Source organism: Callithrix jacchus, chromosome 10, assembly GCF_049354715.1.
Source record: "Callithrix jacchus isolate 240 chromosome 10, calJac240_pri, whole genome shotgun sequence".
Lineage (NCBI taxonomy): Eukaryota > Metazoa > Chordata > Mammalia > Primates > Cebidae > Callithrix > Callithrix jacchus.
The window spans coordinates 65,505,041-65,526,667 of NC_133511.1; the positions used below are offsets into that span (position 1 = coordinate 65,505,041).

General features: G+C 56.5%; 2 protein-coding genes and 1 long non-coding RNA gene across 24 annotated transcripts in view; 2 read left to right on the plus strand and 1 right to left on the minus strand.

Moving 5' to 3' along the window:
* Positions 1–16,500, plus strand: part of GDPD5 (glycerophosphodiester phosphodiesterase domain containing 5) — a 90,815-nt gene extending 74,315 nt beyond the window's left edge. For 7 of the 20 annotated variants that reach the window (XM_078340201.1, XM_078340200.1, XM_035265401.3 and 4 more), the window contains 12 exons: positions 1,586–1,684; positions 1,970–2,063; positions 2,457–2,602; positions 6,782–6,864; positions 8,002–8,152; positions 8,633–8,851; positions 9,395–9,552; positions 9,848–9,995; positions 11,226–11,308; positions 11,827–11,841; positions 14,119–14,231; positions 15,485–16,500. In XM_078340201.1, coding sequence (XP_078196327.1) covers positions 1,586–1,684; positions 1,970–2,063; positions 2,457–2,602; positions 6,782–6,864; positions 8,002–8,152; positions 8,633–8,851; positions 9,395–9,552; positions 9,848–9,995; positions 11,226–11,308; positions 11,827–11,841; positions 14,119–14,231; positions 15,485–15,636 — 1,461 coding nt within the window. In that variant the 3' untranslated portion in view covers positions 15,637–16,500. The remainder of the gene's footprint in view (positions 1–1,585; positions 1,685–1,969; positions 2,064–2,456; positions 2,603–6,781; positions 6,865–8,001; positions 8,153–8,632; positions 8,852–9,394; positions 9,553–9,847; positions 9,996–11,225; positions 11,309–11,826; positions 11,842–14,118; positions 14,232–15,484) is intronic. The other 13 variants (XM_035265407.3, XM_035265408.3, XM_035265406.3 and 10 more) reach the window with 5 other exon arrangements.
* On the minus strand, positions 1–20,849 carry LOC144578112 (uncharacterized). Its single transcript, XR_013523246.1, has 2 exons — positions 12,532–20,849; positions 1–8,298 (listed from the first exon to the last, which is right to left on the minus strand). It is a non-coding gene; the product is annotated as an uncharacterized LOC144578112 (long non-coding RNA).
* KLHL35 (kelch like family member 35) overlaps positions 15,974–21,627 on the plus strand; it is a 12,365-nt gene continuing 6,711 nt past the window's right edge. For 2 of the 3 annotated variants that reach the window (XM_035265414.3, XM_078340205.1), the window contains exons 1-2: positions 15,974–20,332; positions 20,525–21,397. In XM_035265414.3, the coding sequence (XP_035121305.3) occupies positions 20,526–21,397 (872 nt within the window). In that variant the 5' untranslated portion in view covers positions 15,974–20,332; position 20,525. Of the gene's footprint in view, positions 21,398–21,627 lie in introns of all 3 variants that reach the window. The other variant, XM_035265413.3, reaches the window with a different exon arrangement.

Sequence of the window (21,627 nt, forward strand, 5' to 3'; positions counted from 1 at the left end):
TGACACACTAACCCGCCCCTCTTTGTCCGAGAGAGCAAACACCCCCTCACCCCCTGAGATGGGCAGAAGGTGTTCGTTTCTGGTTCTGCCCCTTCAAAGCTCCGTGACCCAGCCAGCCATTCCACCCCCGAACCCCGCTTCCCTGTGTGAGATGAGGATGCCCACGCCTCTGCAGAACCAACCTGGGGACCGCGTGAAGCGCTCCTGCCGGCCCGGGCGCGCCTGAGCCTCTTTTGCCCCTCCAGTCCCTCACCTGTCTCTGGCCTCTCGCGTCTCCTGGGGGAACATTCGTTTCCAGGCTGATGGGCTGGAATGAAAAGTCTCCTGGGGGAACATCCATTTCCAGGCTGATGGGCTAGAATGAAAAGCCTCCAAAGGGAAACTTCATCCCAGTCGAGACGCAACCCCCAGTGAGTGAAGGTCCCTGGGCAGGGAGCAAAGACGCTAGCCACTGCCCCACCCTCATCATCTAGAAATGCCACTGTCCCTGCTCGGCTGGCATCAGAGGGTCCTTGGCTGCTGCTGCCTCTGGGAAAGATTGACTGGGGAGAAAAGGGGTGAGGGCCCCACCAGCAGCAAGAGCGGCTCCAGGGAGGCAGGGCAACCAGCCATCTCCAGGGGAGAAGGACAGGCCTTTGCAGGGAGGTGGGAGATGAGTGTGGAGAAACCATGGGGACAGGTGGTGGCTTTGACTGCCCCTTCCAGAGCCTGGGAGCTATGGGAGGCTTTGGAGGAAAGGTGAAGCCTGGCCTTTAGGGAGGCTGGCCTGGGGGTGGGGATGTCTGGGTGTGGGTAGAGTGAGATCCAGGGCCAGGGACCAGGGGCTGAGGAGCCAAAAATCTTGGCTTCACAGAGGCTGAAGCTTCATCAGCTTCACATGGTGGAAGATTTCAGGTCTCATCTGTCCCCAGAGATCTCTGTCCCTTGGAGGTGCCACCTCATCCTCCCTCAGAGCTGTGATCTGCTTTCTTCTGGAGACTGCAAGGAGGGCAGCCTCCATCACAGTGGACCGGGATGCTGGGAAGCCAGGAGAGGGCAGGCTATGGAGATGGGGTGGGTGGAGCTGTGCTTCACCACCTACCTCTGCCTGAAGTGCCACTGTGAGCCCAGCCCAGGGTGCCAGGCTCCTGCAGCAGACCCAGGTCCTCAGCCTCCTTCCCCTGAGGCCTGAGCATGGCCTGGGCAAGTGGGTTTCTTCCTCTGCTGTGCCATGCTGAGGTGGCAGGGAGGCTGGGCTGGGCCTTGAATGTCACTAACCTGCCGGCCCCAGGAGAGGTCCCCCTTACTGAATGTCCTCCCTCCTCACAGCTCACTGCTCCTCCTGTCTCCATCCTCCCTTCCATTTCTCACAGTCCCTTCCTCCCTGCGTCTGCTGGCCTCCTCCTGCCTCAGTCTTTCCCTGCCATCTCCATCTGCCGGTGTCTGGTTTCCTTGGATCCCACGCCTGTCTCTTTCCTCCCTCCTCTCTGCCCTGCTCCATCGGCCTCTCCTGCTTTCACCTGTCTCTTCCTCTGGCCCCTCTGTCAGACACACTGGAGACCCTCCCACCCACTCTGAGCCTCTGTCTGGTGACTTCCCCCTCCAGATTGCCCTGATGGTCATCCTGGCCTCCACGGTGGTGGCCATGTCGGCTGTGGCCCAGCTGTGGGAGGATGAGTGGGAGGTGCTGCTGATCTCCCTGCAGGTGAGTGGGGAGAGGGCCTGGGTGGCTGATCCCCGAGGACCCCCACAACAAGAGCTTTTCTGCCACTCACTCTTCTCCAGACCAAGGCCCAAAGAGGGGCAGGGAGGGGCCCAAGGTCACAGAGCAGGTCAGAGCTCAGGAGGATGCCAGTGTCTTAAGGCTCCAGTGTCCTCACTTGGCAGATGAAGACAGGGTTGCCTGCCCATGGGTAGAGGTAGAAAGCTGGTGACACAGAGTCTGGGCAGAGCTGGGCATCACTGGTCTCCTTTACCTCTCCCTGCACAGGGCACAGCGCCGTTCCTACACGTGGGGGCCCTGGCCGCAGTCACTGTGCTCTCCTGGATCGTGGCAGGACAGTTTGCCCGCACAGAGCGGACCTGTGAGTAGGACTGGAAGGGCCTGCCCCTCCAACCCCTGCAGGTGCCAAGACCAGCTGGCGCTGCCCTGACCTGGGCTTTCACTGAGTGGCCTGAAGATGGGGTGGGGCCTCCACACTCAGTGAGGGGGATTCTGGCTCAGAGTGGCCCAGAGTCCATGGAGGGTTGAAGCTTTGGTCAGCATCACACTGTATTCCTCCTCATGTCTCTCTGCATGTGCGCACGTGTGTCTGTGTGAGTTGGAGGCAGGGTTCACCTTCACCTTCCCAGCAAGAATGAGGGAGGGCTGACCCCAGAGCACCTGAGTCCTGACAGGTCAGGGGTAGAGGGGTCCAGCATTGCACCCCAACCTGCCCAGAGCTCACCAGGCGATGCTTATGGCTCCTTGTCTGCAGCCTCCCAGGTGATCATTCTCTGCACCTTCTTCACTGTGGTGTTTGCCCTCTACCTGGTCCCTCTCACCATCTCCTCTCCCTGCATCATGGAAAAGAAGGACCTTGGCCCCAAACCCGCCCTCATTGGCCACCGAGGGGCCCCAATGGTGAGTACTATCTCAGGGTCTTAACAGCCCCGTAGGGGTGGGTGAGATGGGAGGACCTTCTTGGAAAATGGATATATGTAACAGTAGCAATGATTTGTAGCTTTCTGGGTGGTGGTGGTGGGGTTACATGGGAAGAATTGGTGAAAAGGCCAGGAGTGTTGGGATGGAAGCACATCTTGACATGTCCTGAAGGCATCTTGCTAAAAAGATTTCACTTTTGTCCTAAGTGCCCTGTAGAGATGCAGGAGGGTTTTAGGCCCAGGCTAGACCCAGGTGCAAGTTAGGAAGGGCGAGGAGACGGATACAGAGCGTAGGGCCTGGGGGCTGCCAGCAAGCATCAGAACCTGCCCGGAGAGCCGGGAGGCAGCTCAGAGCCCACCCGGCTAAACTGAGTTGAGTTAGAGAGAAGAAGGGGTGAAAGTCAGCACCACATTCTGCACCAAGGTATCTCATGGCCCTGCAGGAGAACTTAGGCGAGGGTCAGGCTCTGGAGCCGTGCTGCCTGAGTCAGCATCCCAGCACAGCACAGCCAGCTGTGAGAGGCACAACAGTTTCCATCTCTGTGCCTGGTTCTCTCATCTTGTACCACGGAACTAGTGACAGCACCTGCTGTGGGGCTGCAAGGAGCAGGAATGAGCATGTGAGCAGTGCCCAGATATGCATGCAACACACAGAAAGTAACAAGTACACACTGCTGCTACCTTGGGCAGGGCCCTCTTTCTGGACCAGGGTCTCCTCCTCCACCAAAGCCTTGAACCTGGGCTTCTCAGCAGAGGCAGTACCAGCTCCACCCTGACCAGGGGGCCTGTGGGTACTTCCTGAGGGCATTCCAGGCTGTTGCAGGACCTCAGGGTAGTAAGGGGGGCTCACATAACTGCTTCAGAAGGAGGTGCTGGGTCTGCCGAGCTGCCACTCACCCTGGAAGTCGGGCCGCCTGTGTGTGGTGTGTGTTATTTTCTAGATAAGACTCTCCAGCCCCTAAGCTGGACCCCCATGCTGGCCCCGGCCCCTCCCAGAGGCAGCCAGATCTGGATCTGAGGCCCGGTTTGGCCACATGCTGCCTGTGCATCTTGGAGAAGTCACCAGTCCTCTCTGTGCCTCAGAGGTGCAGATGCGCATGCCACTGGCTATTGTGAAGACCAGTTGAAGCCCAGCCTTCCCAGTGGGGGCAGGGGGACTCTTCTCAGGAGCTCAAAATTATGGCCCCTCCTGTCTCCATGACCCAGATTACCATCTTCTGTGCTCCCTCTAGGGGCCAGGGTACACAAGCAGTGTCCTGAAGTAAGAAGATGGGTGGGTGAGGTGGCCCCAGGGAGGATGGTTTTCTTTAGTAGAAAAATGTCAAACATATGCAGAAGTGGAAAAAAAATTTGTATAATGATGCACATAATGAAGAAGAACATAATGACTCCAACCCCATATATATCAACATTTTGCCATTCTTGCTTCATCTGTCCCCACTTTTTTTCTGGGGTAGTAAAGCCAATCTTAGGCAACTTATTGTCTTACCCATACGCACTTCATGTATCTGTAGCACATGAAGACTATAGAAAGATACATAACCACCATGCTGTTATTACATCCAGCCAATATTAAGGATAATTCCTTAATATTATCTAAAATGGAATCCATGTTTATTGTCTCAAAAATTTTCCTTTATTGTCTCAAAATATCTTTTTACAGTTGTTAAAAGTCAAGATTCAGCGGGGCATGGTGGCTCATGCCTGTAATCCCAGCACTTTGGGAGGCTGAGGTGGGTGGATCACCTGACGTCAGGAGTTTGAGACCAGCCTGACCAACATGGTGAAACCTCATCTCTACTAAAAATACAAAAAATTAGCCAAGTGTGGTGGCAGGTGCCTGTAATCCCAGCTACTCAGGAGGCTGAGGCAAGAGAATCACTTGAACCCGGGAGGCAGAGGCTGCAGTGAGCCAAGATTGTGGCATTGCACTCCAGCCTGGGCAACAAGAGCGAGACTCCATCTCAAAAAAAAAAAAACAGGATTCAAATGAGGTCCACAGCATGCATCTGGCTGTCATGTCTCCTGAGTGTCTTTTGGTCTATAACAGTCCCCCTCCCTTTTTTCCCTTATGCTGTTTATTTGTCCTGAGAAACAGAGTCATTTGTCCTGTGAAACTTTTCATATTGTGCATCTGGCTGATCATGCCCTGATGGTAGTTTCTGAGGGTCTGGTAAAGGTCCCCTCTGTGTGTCCCTGTGTAGTGCCTTGGGGGCTCTGACTCTGGGTCCACGTGTCTAAATATCACAGGATATTTAGAGATGGGTGGGATTCCACTAAGTCTATGCCTCTCTCTCCATGCCTTTAAAGTCCTGCTCCCCTTGGGAGTGCCTCACAGCCCACTGGACTGGGAGACAGGTAGCATGTCCTCTAAGGGTGCTCTGTGCCAGGGACAGGGGAAGAAAGAACTCATTACAGAGACCCTGCTGTGTGCCAGGTCCTGGGCTAGGGTCTGTGACATTTGTTACTTCACCTATGAGGTTGACAGTGTTAGCCCATTTTATAGCTAAAGAAACTGAGGTCCCAGCTGTGTCTGGGAAATGGAATTACGCCTTTTCAGTCCCTTCCAAAGCCCTTGCTACTCCCTGGCTCCCTAGTGCTAGGCTGTGTCACAGAAGAGGGTGTGGCTGGGGAACATCGTGGCCAGAGGGACAGAAGGTGGGAACAGGATTGTCTGTGGGAATGAATGAGATCAGCCTTCCCACCTCACCCCTTCACTGACCAGGGCTGGGGGAAGAGAGGTGTCCTCCCTCCCTCCTTCCCTCATAGACCTGTTCTTAGCCCAGTCCTTGGTTTGGTGCTGACCCCCAGTGGCAGCAAAGAGTATGACAGAATCCTCAGAGCAGATGGAACTAGGGAGGGAGACTTAGAACTCCAACTCTCCTAAGCATAAGGACCCTCATGAATACACATCTCTAAGGGGCGCATGGGGAACTGAGATCCACAGAGAAATATACCTAAAATCAGAACAGTAGTTAATGGCAGAGTCAAATCTAGAACCAGAGCCCAGTGTGGTGGCATGCACCTGTAGTCCCAGCTATTTGGGAGGCTGAGGTGGGAAGATAGCTGGAGCCCAGAAGTTTGAGACTGTTGTGAGCTGTGATTGTGTCACTGCACTCCAGCCTGGGTGACAGCAAGACCCTGTCTCTCAAAAAAATGCTAGAACCTGTACCTAAAAAGTGCAATTTTATTTAAAAAAAACAAACAGAAGAAATAAAGAAATAAAACAAAAAAATGCTAGAACCAGGATGATGTAAGGGCAAAACAGTTACCATTTATCAAGCACTTACTATATCTATCAGGCAGGGTGCTAGAGGCTTTTCATTCACTTAGCAGTCCAGTGAAGGAAATGGTACTGTCATATTTGTACAGATGAGGAAACTGGGTCCCCACTGAAACTCTACCATCCCATCCACCCGCTCTTCTTCCATTTCTCCCCCTGGACTTGGCTCAGGGTATAGCCAAGAGGGAATTTTACTTTCAGCCCCAGCCCAAGACTGCCAGATTGCCACAGAGGACTGTAAAAAAGCCCTCCAGCCCCAGTGTCTAGCTCAGTGGCTGGGATACAGCAGTGAAAACGCAGTGACCATAGCTACCAGGTATCAAGTGCTAGCTACATGTCAGGCATTTAAATGCATCAACACTCACCAGCCCTGCCTCCGCTCCCCTGCAGTGAAACCAGTGAGGTAGGCATGATTTAACAGATGAGGAAGCTGAACTTCAGAGAAGTGTAGTGGATGCCCAGGGTCACACAGCTACACCATGGAGGAACAAGAATTAGAAAATCCCAGCATTTGGGAGGCCGAGGCGGGTGGATCACGAGGTCAACAGAGACCATCCTGGTCAAGATGGTGAAACCCTGTCTCTACTAAAAAAATACAAAAAATTAGCTGGGCACGGTGGCGCAAGCCTGTAATCCCAGCTACTCAGGAGGCTGAGGCAGGAGAATTGCCTGAACCCAGGAGGCAGAGGTTGCATTGAGCCGAGGTCACGCTATTGCACTCCAGCCTGGGTAATGAGCAAAACTCCGTCTCAAAAAAAAAAAAAAAGAATTAGAACCATGCCTGACCCAGCCTCCCAACATGGAAGACTTTCCATTGGCTGGGGAGGGTACATCAGCTGACTCTTGGCTCTCCCTTCACCACCCCTTCCTCCCCAGCTGGCTCCAGAGCACACTCTCATGTCCTTCCGGAAGGCCCTTGAGCAGAAGCTGTATGGGCTCCAGGCTGACATTACCATCAGGTAGGTGTAGCGGAGGAAAAATAGCTCCTCTAACCCCTCCCACACACATCTGCATCTACCTGGGTCTCTGCTAGGGAAACCTCTGGTCTCAGAGCCTCTGAGATGGGAGGATAGAGGCTTAGATTATCCACAGCAGGGCAGTCACCCTGCTGGTGTAAAATAGAATAAAGAACAAATGCTCTTGGTGCAAGCAGGGGTGGGGGTGAGGACCTGGAGCCCTGCCACAGAGCAGCTTGAAGGGAAAACTAGATCTCTATGGCTCTGCATGACAGAACTCTAACACTCTCATGAGTGAAATAAAGCAAGTTTCAGAGTGATACATTCACTGTAATTCCAGTTACATTTTAAAAGACCACAAAAAAGTGACGTATATACTTTCTCCATGCACGTATATAAGTAGATATTAGTATAAATGGCAGAAAGAATCCATACCAATCTCATAACAGAAGTTATCTGAAAAGGGAAGAAGGGCAGGACTGCCATATATAGTTGCACAGGTTATGTACTGAACAAGGACATCACATATATGAGGACATTGTTCCTAGTATAGATATAGAATTGTGTATTTATTGTAACTTTCTAGCAGACGGTGGTAAAATGCCTTGAGGAACAGAGGGCATGGGTGCCTTCTACTGTTTCACACTAAGGCACCCTATGAGCTATTGGCGGCCCTGGTAGAGCAGACAAGGACTGGGGTTGGGTGAAGTTTGCTAAAGAGGTCTACATTTGCACTGCTCTCATCATAGCATCACAGGGATTTGGTCTCAAAGCCGGTTCCACCACGTACAGGCTGTGGACCTTGAGCTAGATACTTCCCTCTCTTACCCTCAGTTTCTTCATTATCAAATGAGGCAGCACCTACCTTCCAAGGTTGCTAAGAAAGTAGGTCCAGCTTTTTCTCAGCCCGCCCTTCTTGGCAGTCCCCACCCTCATCTGACCCTCAAAGAGAGCCAGAAGGCCTTCAGGTTCATCCACCAGCCCACTGTCTTTCCTGTGCAGATGGGGAGACTGAGGCCCAGAGAGGGGCAGAGCCAGCCAGATCCTGTGCTGGGTGGGGAGGACTGTGGAGGTGACAGTCATTGGTGGGCAGGTGAGGGATGGGGGGGTCAGTGACTCAGCGGCCCACCCTCCCTGTAGCCTGGACGGCGTGCCCTTCCTCATGCACGATGCCACCCTGCGGCGCACCACCAACGTGGAGGAGGAGTTCCCGGAGCTCGCCCGCAGGCCTGCCTCCATGCTCAACTGGACCACCCTGCAGAGGCTCAACGCTGGCCAGTGGTTCCTGAAGGTCTGGCTGCACCTGATCCCAGGCTTAGGCTTGGAAAATACCAGCAAGGACTCCAGGGAGTGAGAGGCATTGGTGGCCTCCTGGGCTCCTGCCACTGCTGCCATATCTCGTGGTTGTCACTGCATGTTCTGGGTCTGTTTCCCTCACTAGAAAAAGTTGACATGAATGAGAGCAGTGAATAGCATTAACTCTGTAAAACTCTGGAGAGGGGTTGGCTGCCTGGTGTGAAATGCTCCAGAAGGAGAAATGCTGTGGGGTGTGGCAGCTATTCCAAGCAAGCCATCCTCTTGGTAAGCAGGGTGTGGGGTAGGAAGGTTAGGGCTGGGGCCTCCTGCAGCCTCCACATGGCCACAGCCATCAATCTGCCTGACCCCAGCCAACTGGTAGCCCAGAGGTCTCCATGCTTGGTTGCCAGAAGGGCATGTGGGGGTCCCCAAAGGGCTCGTGATGCAGCCATGTGTGTGTCCCTGTCCCTGCCAGACTGACCCCTTCTGGACGGCCAGCTCTCTGTCACCCTCCGACTACAGAGAGGCCCAGAACCAGTCCATCTGCAGCCTGGCAGAGCTCCTGGAGCTGGCCAAAGGCAACGCCACACTGCTGCTCAACCTGCGCGACCCGCCCCGTGAGCACCCCTACCGCAGCAGCTTCCTCAACATCACTCTGGAGGCCGTGCTGCGCTCTGGCTTCCCCCAGCACCAGGTGAGGCCTTCCAGCACTGCTCTGCCCTGGGAGCCCTGGCCTGGCTGGAGCCCTGCTGCTGCCTAACCTCTCCCTGCTGCCCTCCGGACTTCAGCTTTCACATCTGTAAAGTGGGGATCACGCACCCCTCGCCTCCCTGCCAGGGTCATCGTGGGACAAGAGGGGAACAAGAAAACACTTTAAAATTTATAAAGGTCCAAGCTGTCAAGTTACTTCAGTGAAGGGTTGTCCTATCATGTGGTGTAATAATTTGGGGCCACAGAAATCTGAAGCCAGTTTAGGACGGCACCCTAGGTGCTAGCAGCCATGTGCAGAGTAGTGGCTACTGGGCTTCCCTCCTGTACTGACAGCAGGCCAGAGGGAAGCTTCCTGAGTTGCTGCCAGTGCATTTTGCAGCCTTGGCTGGGACGGAGTCCTCCCCTGCTAATAAGTTTTCCTCGCCCTCCAGGTCCCATCTCTTCACCCCATAGGTGCTCTGGGAGGGGTAGGTACTCTTTCCCCATTGTGCAGAGAAGTCTGAGGCTGCCCCTCTCCTGCCTGCAGGTCCTGTGGCTGCCTAACAAGCAGAGGACCCTGGTGCGGAAGGTGGCTCCCGGCTTCCAGCAGACATCAGGCCTCAAAGAGGCGGTCACCAGCCTGCGGAGAGGCCACATCCAGCGGCTGAACCTGCGCTACACTCAGGTGTCCAGCCAGGAGCTCAGGTGCCTGCCCTGCCCCGGGATCCTCCAGGAGAGGGTGGGACTGAGTCTCCCCCAGTTCTGCTACCACCCCCCCCAACACACACACAGTCGGGCAGAGGGATGGGCACACGGGAATCAGGCACACGTGGTTCAAAGATGAGCGGGTGAGCGCATCCCCGAGTTTGGCCCTCTGGAGTGACGTTCCTTTCTCCGGCCATGGCTGTGAGGTCATGAAGAGGACATGCTTTCTCTGCCCCCACACTGGGCCTGGAGCTACCAGAGTCCACATGCTGACCCGCCTCTCCCTGCCCCACAGGGACTACGCATCTTGGAACCTGAGTGTGAACCTCTACACAATTAACGCGCCATGGCTCTTCTCCCTGATGTGGTGTGCGGGGGTCCCATCTGTCACCTCTGATAACTCCCACACCCTCTCCCAGGTGCCTTCCCCGCTCTGGATCATGGTGAGTTGGGGGCAGTGGTGGAGCTGCCCATGGCCTGCACTGACAATTCGGCAAGCTCTGTGCTTGGGGCTGACCCTGGGAGGTCTCTGCAGCAGTGGGGAGTCCGTGGAGGGGGTGCAGGCTTGAGGCATGAGGAGGATTTCATGGCCTCTGGGACCTGCACTAAGGTCCTGGGAGGACCTGGGGCCTGATCCACAGGGAGAAAAGCATCACTCAGGGCCCTAGAGAAGTAAAGAGCTTCTTGGGTCTCTTTGGATTGGAGGGTAACAATAGGGCAGGGAAAGGAAGCATGGGCTGGGCTCACACCTGTCATCCCAGCATTTTGGGAAGCAGAGGCAGGATGGTCACTTGAGCCCAGGAGTACAGCCTGGGCAACATAGTGAGACCCTGTCTGTAAAAAAAAAAAAAAAAATTCTGTCAATGGTAGCATACGCCTGTAGTCCCAGCTACTCAGGAGGCTGAAGTGGGAGGATTGCTTGAGCCCAGGAGGTGGAGGCTGCAGTGAGCTGTGATCACTCCAGCCTGGGTAACAAAATGAGACCCTGTCTCAAAAAAAAAAAAAAGAGTAGGAAACATTAAAATCTGCTCAGAGAACAGCAAATAAAATGCTATTAAGCTGGCTGCCCAAACACCTGCAGATGGCTGGGTTCCCATCCCTGTTCTGCCCCGGGCGCTGGGGGGCTCTTGACCTCCCTCCTGACAGTGGGGTAGTGGCTCCACTGCCACCTCCCCAAGTACATGGAAGGCAGATAGAGGGTGTCCTTATGGCTGAGAGAATGCAGTGCCAATGAATCAGACCCAAGCGTGGATGGTCATGTGGGAGAGGAGGGTGAAGGAAAGGCAGCCAGGGGAAAGAGGGCAGGACTGCTGGGATGAGAGTTGGGAGGGATGGAGGGCAGGGCCACTGTCTTTCAGTATCTGGCTCCTGCTTTGAGGCTCCTGGGCACACAGACCTGCAGGCCTAGCACACGCCCCCTATGCCCTGAGCACCATCCAGTCCCCTGCTACCCTGAGAGCACACAGGCACACAGACACACCCCCGGCCCCTAGGCCGACAGCATCCGGAGGCAACGCCTGCAAAATGGAATCTTCTGCCCCAGACTCCCTCAGGGTCCTCCCTTGCCCTTCCCCAATGGCCATGTGGGGTCCACTGGCCCACGGACCCTCAGTCTAGAGCCTCAGTCTGGACTGGCCATGACTGGAAGTTGGCCTTGGGCCGTCTGTCCACAGCCCCCGGACGAGTACTGTCTCATGTGGGTCACTGCCGACCTGATCTCCTTCACCCTCATCGTGGGCATCTTCGTGCTCCAGAAGTGAGTAGGATCTGACCACTTCCGTGGCCATCACTACCCTGCAGCAGGCTCAGCCCCCGCCCCAGCCAAGTGAATCTGCTTCTGAGCTCTGGGCCCCCAGCCAGGAGCAGGCCTGACCAGGAGAGAAGCAAGACTGGTGGCCCCATCCTCCCTCCCTCGGACAGAGGCTGGGTGGCTTCTGGAATGAACATGGAGTCCAGAGCCAAGCTCTGCCTTGAGTGGCTGTGTGGGCTTAAATGAATTTCAGCTCCTTTCTGGGTTGGCCTGCTCACCCGTTAGCCAGGGCATGGGTTCCCACCAGCCCTCAGCAGGGTAGCTGGGGAGTGCTCACAGTGGGGAGGTGTGGTTGGTCCCAGGGAGGGTCTAGGGCCAGCCCGGGGCCCCCACCCAGCCATGAACTAAGGGCCGGGATTTTATTCTTGACTGACGTTCTCTCTCTGTCCCATCCTGCTCTGATCGGCGCATGTCCCTCCTCTCTCCCCCTCCCCCTCTCTCTGCTGCACTCTGGCATCTCACAGCTATCACTTGATCAGGTAATTCTGGTGTGGTCTTCCTCCTCCTCCTGTTCCTCTTTCTCCCTCTTGCCATGCCCTTCTCCAGTTCTGTCTAAAAACCTGCCGTGCACCAAGCCCTGTGCCTGGGTCACCTCGCAGACACTGCCCTCGCCTGAAGCCTCCTTCACCCCTGCAATCCCCTTTTCTGTTCCTCCTGTCCCGCTGCCTCCCGCCACCATGTGTGTCCCTCTGCTCCCTGCTCCCATGGCCATTTCTACAGGTGGGGACCAGTGTTTCCTTGACAGCCTCCTAACCTGGCCTGTCTCTGCACCAAAGTGTCTCCCTCTGGGAGAGGGGACCCTGCCTGGGCACTCACCAGGGCCTTCACGACCTGCCCAGGGCAGACCCTACCAAGTTTCTGTCTCCCTCTTCCAATATTCTCCCTCCCTGGCTCTGCCTCTCCCACTGTTTACTCTTCCTGTTTATCTTTCTCTGCCTCTCCCATCTCTTTCTGTCTCTTCTTTACATTCTGTCTCTGACACCTATCCCTGCTTTGCTCCCCCCCACACACAGCCTTTTTCTCATTCCCTTCAGGGGACCCCACAGTGGCTGAACTTCCGGTTCTGGATATGCCTGGCTGAGAGACCCGGGCCTGACACTGTCCTGGGTTTCAGAATTTCCAGGATGAGACCTAGAGCTTAGGGACCCAAGTCTCCCTCTGTCTAGTACCTTAGGCCCTCCTGGGTCAGGCAGCTTCACCAACCAGCTTCTAGGAGGAGACGCTGTCCCTGGCTATGGGACATTCCCCGAGTCATTCCTCTGTCCATCCAGTTGACCGGCAACCACACATGCTGGCTGCTGCTGGGTCTAGTGCTGTGCGTGCAGCAGGAGTTGGGCCTTCTCATGCAGAGCCCCAGAGTGCCAGGGATGCCACCCCAAGGAGATTCAGCGGCTGGTACAGACATGCTGGTTTTGCTCAGACAGCCAGGACAGTGTCATTGCTTCCTGGGGATCAGGAGAGGCCTGATGGCAGAAGAGACCCAGGGGGACAAGGCTGGGGGGAGGGATATCATTTCCCTTCGGGGCCTTATTCTTCCATTAATTTACTCAACAAGTACAGGTCAGACTCCTGGGACATGGCAGGCACTGATGGTGTCAGGCACAGCAATGAACAGAGAGAGACTTGCTCGCTGCCTTCAACAATTCACAGGGCAGCCAGCCCCGCCAGAGTGTCTGTGCCACCCCTACCTCCTGCTTTCTCTTTGTCTGCCTGCTCTGCTCATCCATCAGCCTGTCCATCTGTCTGTCCACTTCTGCTGCGCTGATCCCATCTAGAAATTTACAATTGTTTTTTTGTGGAGTCTTGACTCCCTCCATCCCCCAAACAGGGTTGAGTCCCTGAGGCAGTTGGGTTCTTGTTCCCAAGCTGATCACCCACTCCTCTTGGAGGAGACGGGGTAAGAGTCCAATGATCCTTCAACCTAGATCGCAGGAAGGGTCTAAATTCAGAGGCCAGGGACCTGGGGCTAGTTCAGAGGAACACAGTAGTGAAGACAGTGGCCTCAGCTGGGCACAGAACCCTGAGTCCTTTCCACTCACTGCCTGGACCCTGCATGTCCTGTGCACACCTCACCTCCCAGCCCACTCTTGAGTCAATTTACCCCTACCTTGCACCTGTCTCTGCCATCAGAGGAGTCATGCTCCCCTCCCCGTTAGAACTGCCAGGACAGCAGCAACTGGCCCCACTCCAAGTCACTCGAACCCCCTTGCCTTGGGAACTTATGCAGACCAGCTCTGGGCAAAGCCCCCTACTGCCTGCCTCCACCTCCCTGCTTTCCTTCTCTTCCTCTTAGGGGGTCTCCCCTCTGGCTTTGCTTACCCTGGTCATGATGGTGGAGCTATCAGAGAAATCAATCAGCTGGGACTCCGAGATTGGTGTGTGCCCCAGCTTAGGGGGGACACTCAACAGAATGCCTACTGAGCTCTTCCTGCTTGCTCCCAAATCTGTCGCATTCAAAGAGCCAGGTGCATAACTGGGGACACCTGAGACAGAACTAACCAAACTAGTCCTGGGCCAGGGCTGCTGACTGACAGCTCTGGAGGTAAGAGGGAAGCCAGGGAGCCCTGGCTGAGAGTCAGTAGGCTCTGATTCAAGCCCCAGCTCTGCCCTCTCTAGGCCTGTTTCCCCATTGTACAGTGGGACAAGAGTCCTGCTGGCCTCTCAGGCCACATCCAGAGAGGCTCTAGAAGTAGGCAGGGTCCCTGCTCCAAGGAAGGGGTGGGAGAGACCTGATGCCCATGGGGCCATCTCTGCAGGTGGCGCCTGGGTGGCATACGGAGCTACAACCCTGAGCAGATCATGCTGAGCGCCGCAGTACGCCGGACCAGCCGGGACGTCAGCATCATGAAGGAGAAGCTCATCTTCTCAGGTGCGCAGCCCTGTAGACAGGTTGAGGCAGGCCCTGGGCTCAGCTGTCTACACCCCCACATGCAAACAGATGTGTATGCACACACATTCACATGCAGCACATATGGGTAGGGACACGGGAACAGACATACACAAACCCACTGGTATACCCACACACAAAGGCACAAGCACAAGTGTGGAAACACACACCCCGCCACACACAGTCATCCACTCAGTGTCATCCACCATGGCTCGGTGTCATGGTTGGTGGGCAGGGGTGGGGCAGGGAGAGGAGTCGGTTTTGAAGGCTCATCCCCCTTTGCCTGGTTTGTACTCGGATCCTACAATATTGGCCTCATCCTTGCTCTTTGTCAGTCCCTGTCAACACTCCCAGGCTTCTGGAGGCGGCAGCTGCATTAACAGGCATGGGAAGTTGAGTTCCTGCGATGGGAGTGCTGGGGAGGGCATGGTCAGAGCTGCCTGGGCAGTGAGGAAGGCACTGGGTTCCTGATACATTGAGATGGGGAGGATGTGGAGGCAGTGCTTGGGTAATGGCTTCAAGATGAGGGCTGAGTGGGCTCAGAGAAGGAAGGACATTCCAGATGGGCATGGCATGTGTGCAGAGGTGGCAAGGGAGCACCAACTTGCCTGGGCACCAAGAAGGAAGTGAGGCAGCTCCATGGGGCCGAGAGCCACTCAGCAGAGCTTTCTTGAGCCTCTGCTCTGTGCCCAGCACTCTACCACACCCTGGGGACACAGATGCCCAGAGCACACCCCTGTCCTTGAGGTGTTTTGGGGGCCCAGGCAGCAACCATACAGAATGTGGCCAGGCAGAGGGAAGCAGGGGCTGGGGTGGCCATGAGGAGGCCCCAACCCAGCCTGGGGCTCCAATGAGGCTCCCAGGAGGCTGAGTGACAGATGGGAAGACTTGAGCCAGACTGTAGGAAAAGGAGGTGTTGTTGGGGCAGTCACTCCTGAGAGAGGGGCCGACACACACCAAGGCCCTGAGGAGAGTGGACACATGGGTGCCAAGCTCAGGGGCACAGGTGGTTTTCTGTGGCTGCAAAGTGGAGTCCCAGGGGAAAGCAGACAGAGGTGAAGCTAGTGCTCAGCAGAGACCAAAGGGGCCTTGAGTGCCAGGCTCAATGTCAACCTGAGCCCAGTTTTACCCACCTCCAAGTGCCTGACTGGGTGGTGCAGCCTTCCCGCCCCATCTGTCAGCCATTTTCATGACTGCCTCCTTCCCAATTCACATTCTGTCTCCCTCCGGCCCAGCAGAGATCAGCGATGGCGTAGAGGTCTCCGACGAGCTCTCCGTGTGTTCAGACAACAGTTACGACACATACGCCAACAGCACCACCACCCCTGTGGGCCCCCGAGGGGGTGGCAGCCACGCCAAGACCCTCACAGAGCGGAGTGGGCGTTAGCTGAAGGCATGTCTGTCCCACCTGTACCTGACACAGAAGCCAGGGGAGCCTAGGACAGCTGGCAGAAGCGTGTCTGAACTTGGAGTGCTCTGGGAGCGGGCTCCACAGCCTCCTTGTGGGCTCCAGCCCCTTGTCAGCTGCAGCCTCTCTTGAGGGGGATTTCTGTCCCCTGAGCCCAGCTGGGCCAGGACTCAAGCCTCTCAGATGCCCCCACAGGCCTGGGGTTCCTTCTGGGAAGTATGGGACTTAGGGCTTGGTCCCCCCCTTCTGAGGTCCTCTCCTGTATCCCAACCTGAATCTTTGATGGGTCATGGGCCATGCCATACCCCCAGTGGCAATGGAGGGTACGGATGCTCACCTGTGCCATCTGTCCTCCTGTCTGCCATGAGGCCACTGAGTTCTCTGTTGTTATCCTGCCCCACGGGCCTGGGCCGGGCCTCTACCTGAAGCAACTCTGCTCTTCCTGTCAGTCTCAAAGCACAAGGAGGTTCGGCCCAGGAGGAAGCCAGCTGCAGTGTGGAGACACGTCCTCCTCCCCACCCCGCCTCATGCCACCACCAGCCCCCTGCCCTAGGAGCAGGCCTGAGCCTTGTCCCCTCGGAGCAGCTGGAGATGGCCAGAAGTGAGAGCTCAGGACTACTGAATCCCATGCCCAAGTGTCCAGCAGACCTCAGGGCAGAAGGGTCCCCCAACCCAGGAGTCCACAGACTGATGTGACCTCAGGTTCCCACATCAGTGGCCACAGGGCAGGGCCCACCTGGGAGAAGTGTTTTGGACATGGTCAGAGTGGGTGTGTGGCTAAGTAGGCCCACAACAGAGAGAACCCCAGGGCCTTGATCAATACAATTAAAGCTGCCATCTTGATGTGTGTTGTCTCTGAATCGCCAGCAGGAGTGGGGGTCAAGCATGCTGGTTCTAGGTTTCAGTTCTGACCCTATGATTTGAGGAGGAACCATTCTCAGGAATGGATGGGAATGTGGCAGGATGGTGCCTCCTCTTCCCTGAGTCTGCAATGATGCCCATGGCTGGGAGCTGGTATCCTCACATGGTGGATGGGGAGACAGTCTTGGACAGGTAAAGTGACTTCCAAAGGCCATACAACTTAGAACAGGCCAAGCCAGAATCCCACTCAGACTCTGGCCCCAGCGCATGTGTGTGCCTCCCATAAGCAGCTAGGAATGACACACACAGTGGGAAGGCTCCTGAGTCCAATTTAGGGCTGGCAGCGGGACTGGCAGGTGCCCTTGCAGCCACACAAAGGCATTGTGAGCCTCCTGACTATGCTGGGACAAGCCCTTAGCTCAGGGAGACCTCTTCCTGGCAGGTATTTGGCTTTGACTTCTCCAAACTTTGGACCTGCCTGAGGAGGGCCCATGCCCATGCCCAGGACTGAGGGCACCTGGGCTGAAAGCCAAAGTACAGCCCTGGGACCGCAGGTGTCCTTTCCTTTCAGCCCTTGGGGCCTCTGCTGTCTGTGGGCAGGGGTCAGTGGTGGAGTTGGAGCAGGCCTGTAACTCCCTTTTGTCCTGGTCATGGGTGTGTCCTGAGGGGAAAGGGGGAAGCTGAGCCCCAGCCTCAGCCTGCATCAAATTAACTCCATGCTTCCTGGGAGCCAAGTGGTATGTCTCTTCCAAATAGGGATCTTCTGAATAGAATTCTTGAGTCTAGGAGATTCTGGCACCTTATGGGTAAAAAGGAAAAACGCCCCCTGCAAATGTTGGAAGCTCCATTGGGACTGGCCCTCCTGCCTGTGCTACTGAATGCCTGGCAAGTGCTCTGCCTCCTGGGGCAGAGGAACGCTCCCACCTCTCTCTGGGCTAAGGGAGTGAGACTCAGAGCCATTGTGCCCCCAGACATGCTTAGTCACGTTGGCATCTACATGGTCACACAGCCATATGTCCACACCCAGCCAATGCTACACCGTCACTTCATTCCATGCACTTCCACAATCACAGTCACCCTGGAACCTACATGCCCATAACTGCATGACGACACCCCTCCCACACCCCTACTCCAGCACCATACACCGTCAAACCCACCCTCATTCGGGGACAAGGCCAGCACCAGGTCACCCCCAAACCCAGGCACGCCAAATCCTGGAGTTGCACACACAGTCAATCCCACTCTTATGCCCCCTTTCTTTACCTCTCTCCCAGGGCTAGTCCAAGAGTGGAACAAAAGCCCAGCATCCCCCTCCCCACTCGCTTCTCCCTTCCCCTCCCTCCTCCTTCCTCCTGGCGTCCAGCCCCTTTGTCCTCCCGCAGCTGAGCCTGAGCAGGAGTCAGGCACAGCGGCAGGAACACTGGAGCCTGGGCTGCCAGGGGTGTGGGCGGCAGGCACAGACGGGAGTGATACCTGAGAGCAGCAGCTGCAGAGCACTTGTGAGGGCGTGGCCAGGTAAGCGCCAGTGTGAGGGGCAAGGCTTAGGCTGCAGGGCTGCCAGCTGCGGGGTGTCTGCAAGTCCGAGTGTGGGTTTGTGTGAGTGGATGTGGGTGTCAGAAAAAGACAGTGATAGTGGCATGTTCGAGTTAACTTCTACAGCCTGGGCCCTCAGTCTTCGTCATGACCCCTGGCTTGAAGTGCCTAGATTCAGCCTAGAAGGGAGGATACCCATTGAGCCCTACCTGGGAATTTTTACCTTCCATGTTCCAACTGGGTGTCCTTCAGCCCCCACACACTGGGGATCCCCAGAGTGAATGCTGGATCTGACGACCCTGTGTGTCCAGAGCGCCCAGTGCAGTAGATAGTAAAATGAAAAAATAGTGACACACTTCTAGGAGGGGACTCTCCCTCCCCAGGGAACTGCTTGTGCTATGGGACACCTTGGGAAGAAGTCCATCCTTATGCTGATGAGACTTGTCCTCTTGGGTCTCAACTCAGAGTGTAGTTGCTTTCTGGGCCAGTGGAGGACAGACTGGTTGCAGCATAACCAGTCCTGGCTGCTCCTCTGGACATACCCCATCCTGGCAAGTGTGACATGCAAACCCTGGAGCCAGGTGCATTCAGGATCCAGCCTCTCCACTTGGGCAAAAGTAGTTAACTTTCGCTGGGCACAGTGGCTCACACTTACAATCCTAGCACTTTGGGAGGCTGAGGTGGGTGGATCACCTGAGGTCAGGAGTTCAAGACCAGCCTGGCCATCATGGTGAAACCCCATCTTTAAAAAAAAAAAAAAAAAAGTAGTTAACTTTCTTGCCCACCAGGGAACTCATTTCTCATGATGCTGGCCAGCAGATCCGCTGCCCAGGATGACCAGGGCATGAAAGCCAGACTGACACTGGCCAGGATGTGACCTCCAGAGACAGCAGAACAGCTGGGAGCAGGAGGATGGAAGGAGAGGCAGGGCGTAGAGGCTAGACCTGAGGCTTCTAGAGTAAGCTGACAGATAGGAGGGAGCTCCCTGTCCCTGGAGGCGTGCAAGCAGAGGTGCGTGTTCATAATGGCCAAATCGTAACCAGCATGGCCCAGCCCCTCAGTCTGCAGAGTGTCTTCACAACACCCTCCACTGAGCCTGGCTGCAAACCTCTGAAGGGCAGGTGTCCTGTGTGTGCTTGTTTCCCTTATGACAAAACTAAAGGGACAGGGGTGGGCTAAAGAAAATTCTCAGGGTTGTGAGGATGAAATTAAATCCTGTCTATAAAAGCAACTGGCACACAAAGTGCCCTCCCTTCCTCTTGAGTAAAAACAATGTAGGGAAACACTCACGTAGCTCATACTATGTGCTAGCACTTTTCATACAGTCCCTAATCGTCATGAAGCCACAGCCCTGTGAGGTAGGCATTATGATCCCATTTCAGATGAGATAACTGAGGCCAGGGCGGGCAGGTGAGAGGAGTGACTTGCCTTGGCCACACCTGAGCCAGTGGCAGGGACAGGGTTAGAATCCCCATTTGTCCCTAGAGTTCTTTCCAATTCCTGACGCTGCTACCTGGAGAACACCAAGAGAACTCACCAGACACAGGGCCAGCTTCCCTCAGCCTGGGCTCTAACCCGCTCTCCTTTCAGAATTCGCCCATCCTTCTCAGCTGGAAGGGACACCCTCCTGACTCCCCTCCACCCGGGTTCAGCGCCCCTTCTTATGAACTCCCCTAACACTCCCCTGCCTGAGGCAATCCCACCAGGCTGAGAGCTCTGGGCACACCCAAACTATGGTTGTCTTTCTCACTGCCTGACACAGAAAAGGCTCTCAATAAATACTTGTTGAAACCGTTTGTGCGAATGCTGTGTGTATGAATTCTGTCTGTCGAGGGAACTGGCTCAGGGTGTGGTCAGTGCCAAGCACCTACCAGAGATCCGCAGGCGACAGGCTGGACTGAGCAGAGGATTGTGGAGTTACTGTACCCTCTCTCCCCTGCACGCGCACACACACTGGGTCTCTATGGGGCAGAGTCCCTCGACCCAGGGCTTCAGCTTGTCACCGGATCCTCCTTACACAGATGTATTTCCAATTTCCAGTAACCTCCCTGCCCTCCCGATTCAGACCCCGGGGCGGCCAAGGCGCCCTGCTGTTAACAGCCTGCCGCACCCCCCTACCCCTGCTGGAGACCCTAACGCCGCCTCCGCGTTGGAAATCGTTCCTTTGTTAGACCCTCCTCCGATTACCCTATTTGAAAGCGCGCCATCTGTCTCCCGCAGATATCGATAGGAAAACGCTTAGCGAGTTTGAAGAACCGAAAAGGGCACTGTGTCTGAGTGGGTACGCAGGGCAGAATGTCGTGCTGGTGAGGCGGGGCTGGGTCACTGTAGTCATAAGGAACCTGGACGGTGGACGGAGGGGAGAGTCGCTGAACGAATGGTCACGGGAGGAAATAAACGGATGAGGGCGGTTCCCTCTCCCGGGCGCAGCCAGGTGGCTTCCCCGACGTTGTTTGTGTTCTCTCCTCGGCAGGATGCGGGAAGCCCCTGGGCCGGAGGAGTCGGAGCCAGGCTGCGAGGCGCCGTGTGCGGGCCCGTGCCACGCGCAGCGCGTGCTGCAGACCCTCAACGCGTACCGGCGGAGCGGCACCCTCACCGACGTTGTGCTGCGCGCCGGGGGCCGCGACTTCCCTTGCCACCGCGCAGCGCTCAGCGCGGGCAGCGCCTACTTCCGCAGCTTGTTCGCGGCCGGGCGACCCGAGCGCGTCCCGGCCGTGGTACCCATGGTGCCCGACGCGCCGGGCTCAGGCCCGGCCGGGGCGGCGGCGGCACTGGCTGTGGTGCTCGACTACGTGTACGGCGCGGGCGTGCGGCTGCGCGCGGAGGACGAGGCGGCGGCCGTGCTGGCGCTGGCGGAGCGGCTGGGCTTGGCTGGCCTGCGCGAGGCCTGCGTGCGCTTTCTCGAGGGCCGCCTACGCGCCGCCAACAGTCTGGCGCTACGCCGCGTGGCCGCCGCCTTCTCGCTGACCCCGCTGGCCGAGCGCTGCGGCCGGGTCCTGCGCCAGGCCTTCGCCGAGGTGGCGCGCCACGCCGACTTCCTGGAGCTGGCGCCCGACGAGGTGGCGGCGCTGCTGGCGGACCCCGGGCTGGGCGTGGCGCGCGAGGAGGCCGTGTTCGAGGCAGCCATGCGCTGGGTGCGCCACGACGCGCCGGCCCGCCGCGGGCAGCTGCGACGCCTGCTGGAGCACGTGCGCCTGCCGCTGCTGGCGCCCGCCTACTTCCTGGAGAAGGTGGAGACCGACGAGCTGCTGCAGGCCTGCGGCGAGTGCCGTCCGCTGCTGCTCGAGGCCCGCGCCTGCTTCATCTTGGGCCGCGAGGCTGGCGCGCTGCGGACCCGGCCGCGGAGGTACGGCCGCCGTTTCCTAGCCTCCGGCCCTCTGTTCTTCCCGCCTTCTTCCACCGCTCATTCATTTCTTCACCATCCTTTAATACTGCCTCTTGATTATATTCAGTCATTTGTTGAACATTTTAGAGGCTCTTTGTTCGGAATTCTGCCCCTGAGGAGTTAACAGGCCGATGAGGGAGATGCAGAGATCCCACACCTCGGGCACACTTTTTTCCCCCCTGGCAACCGTG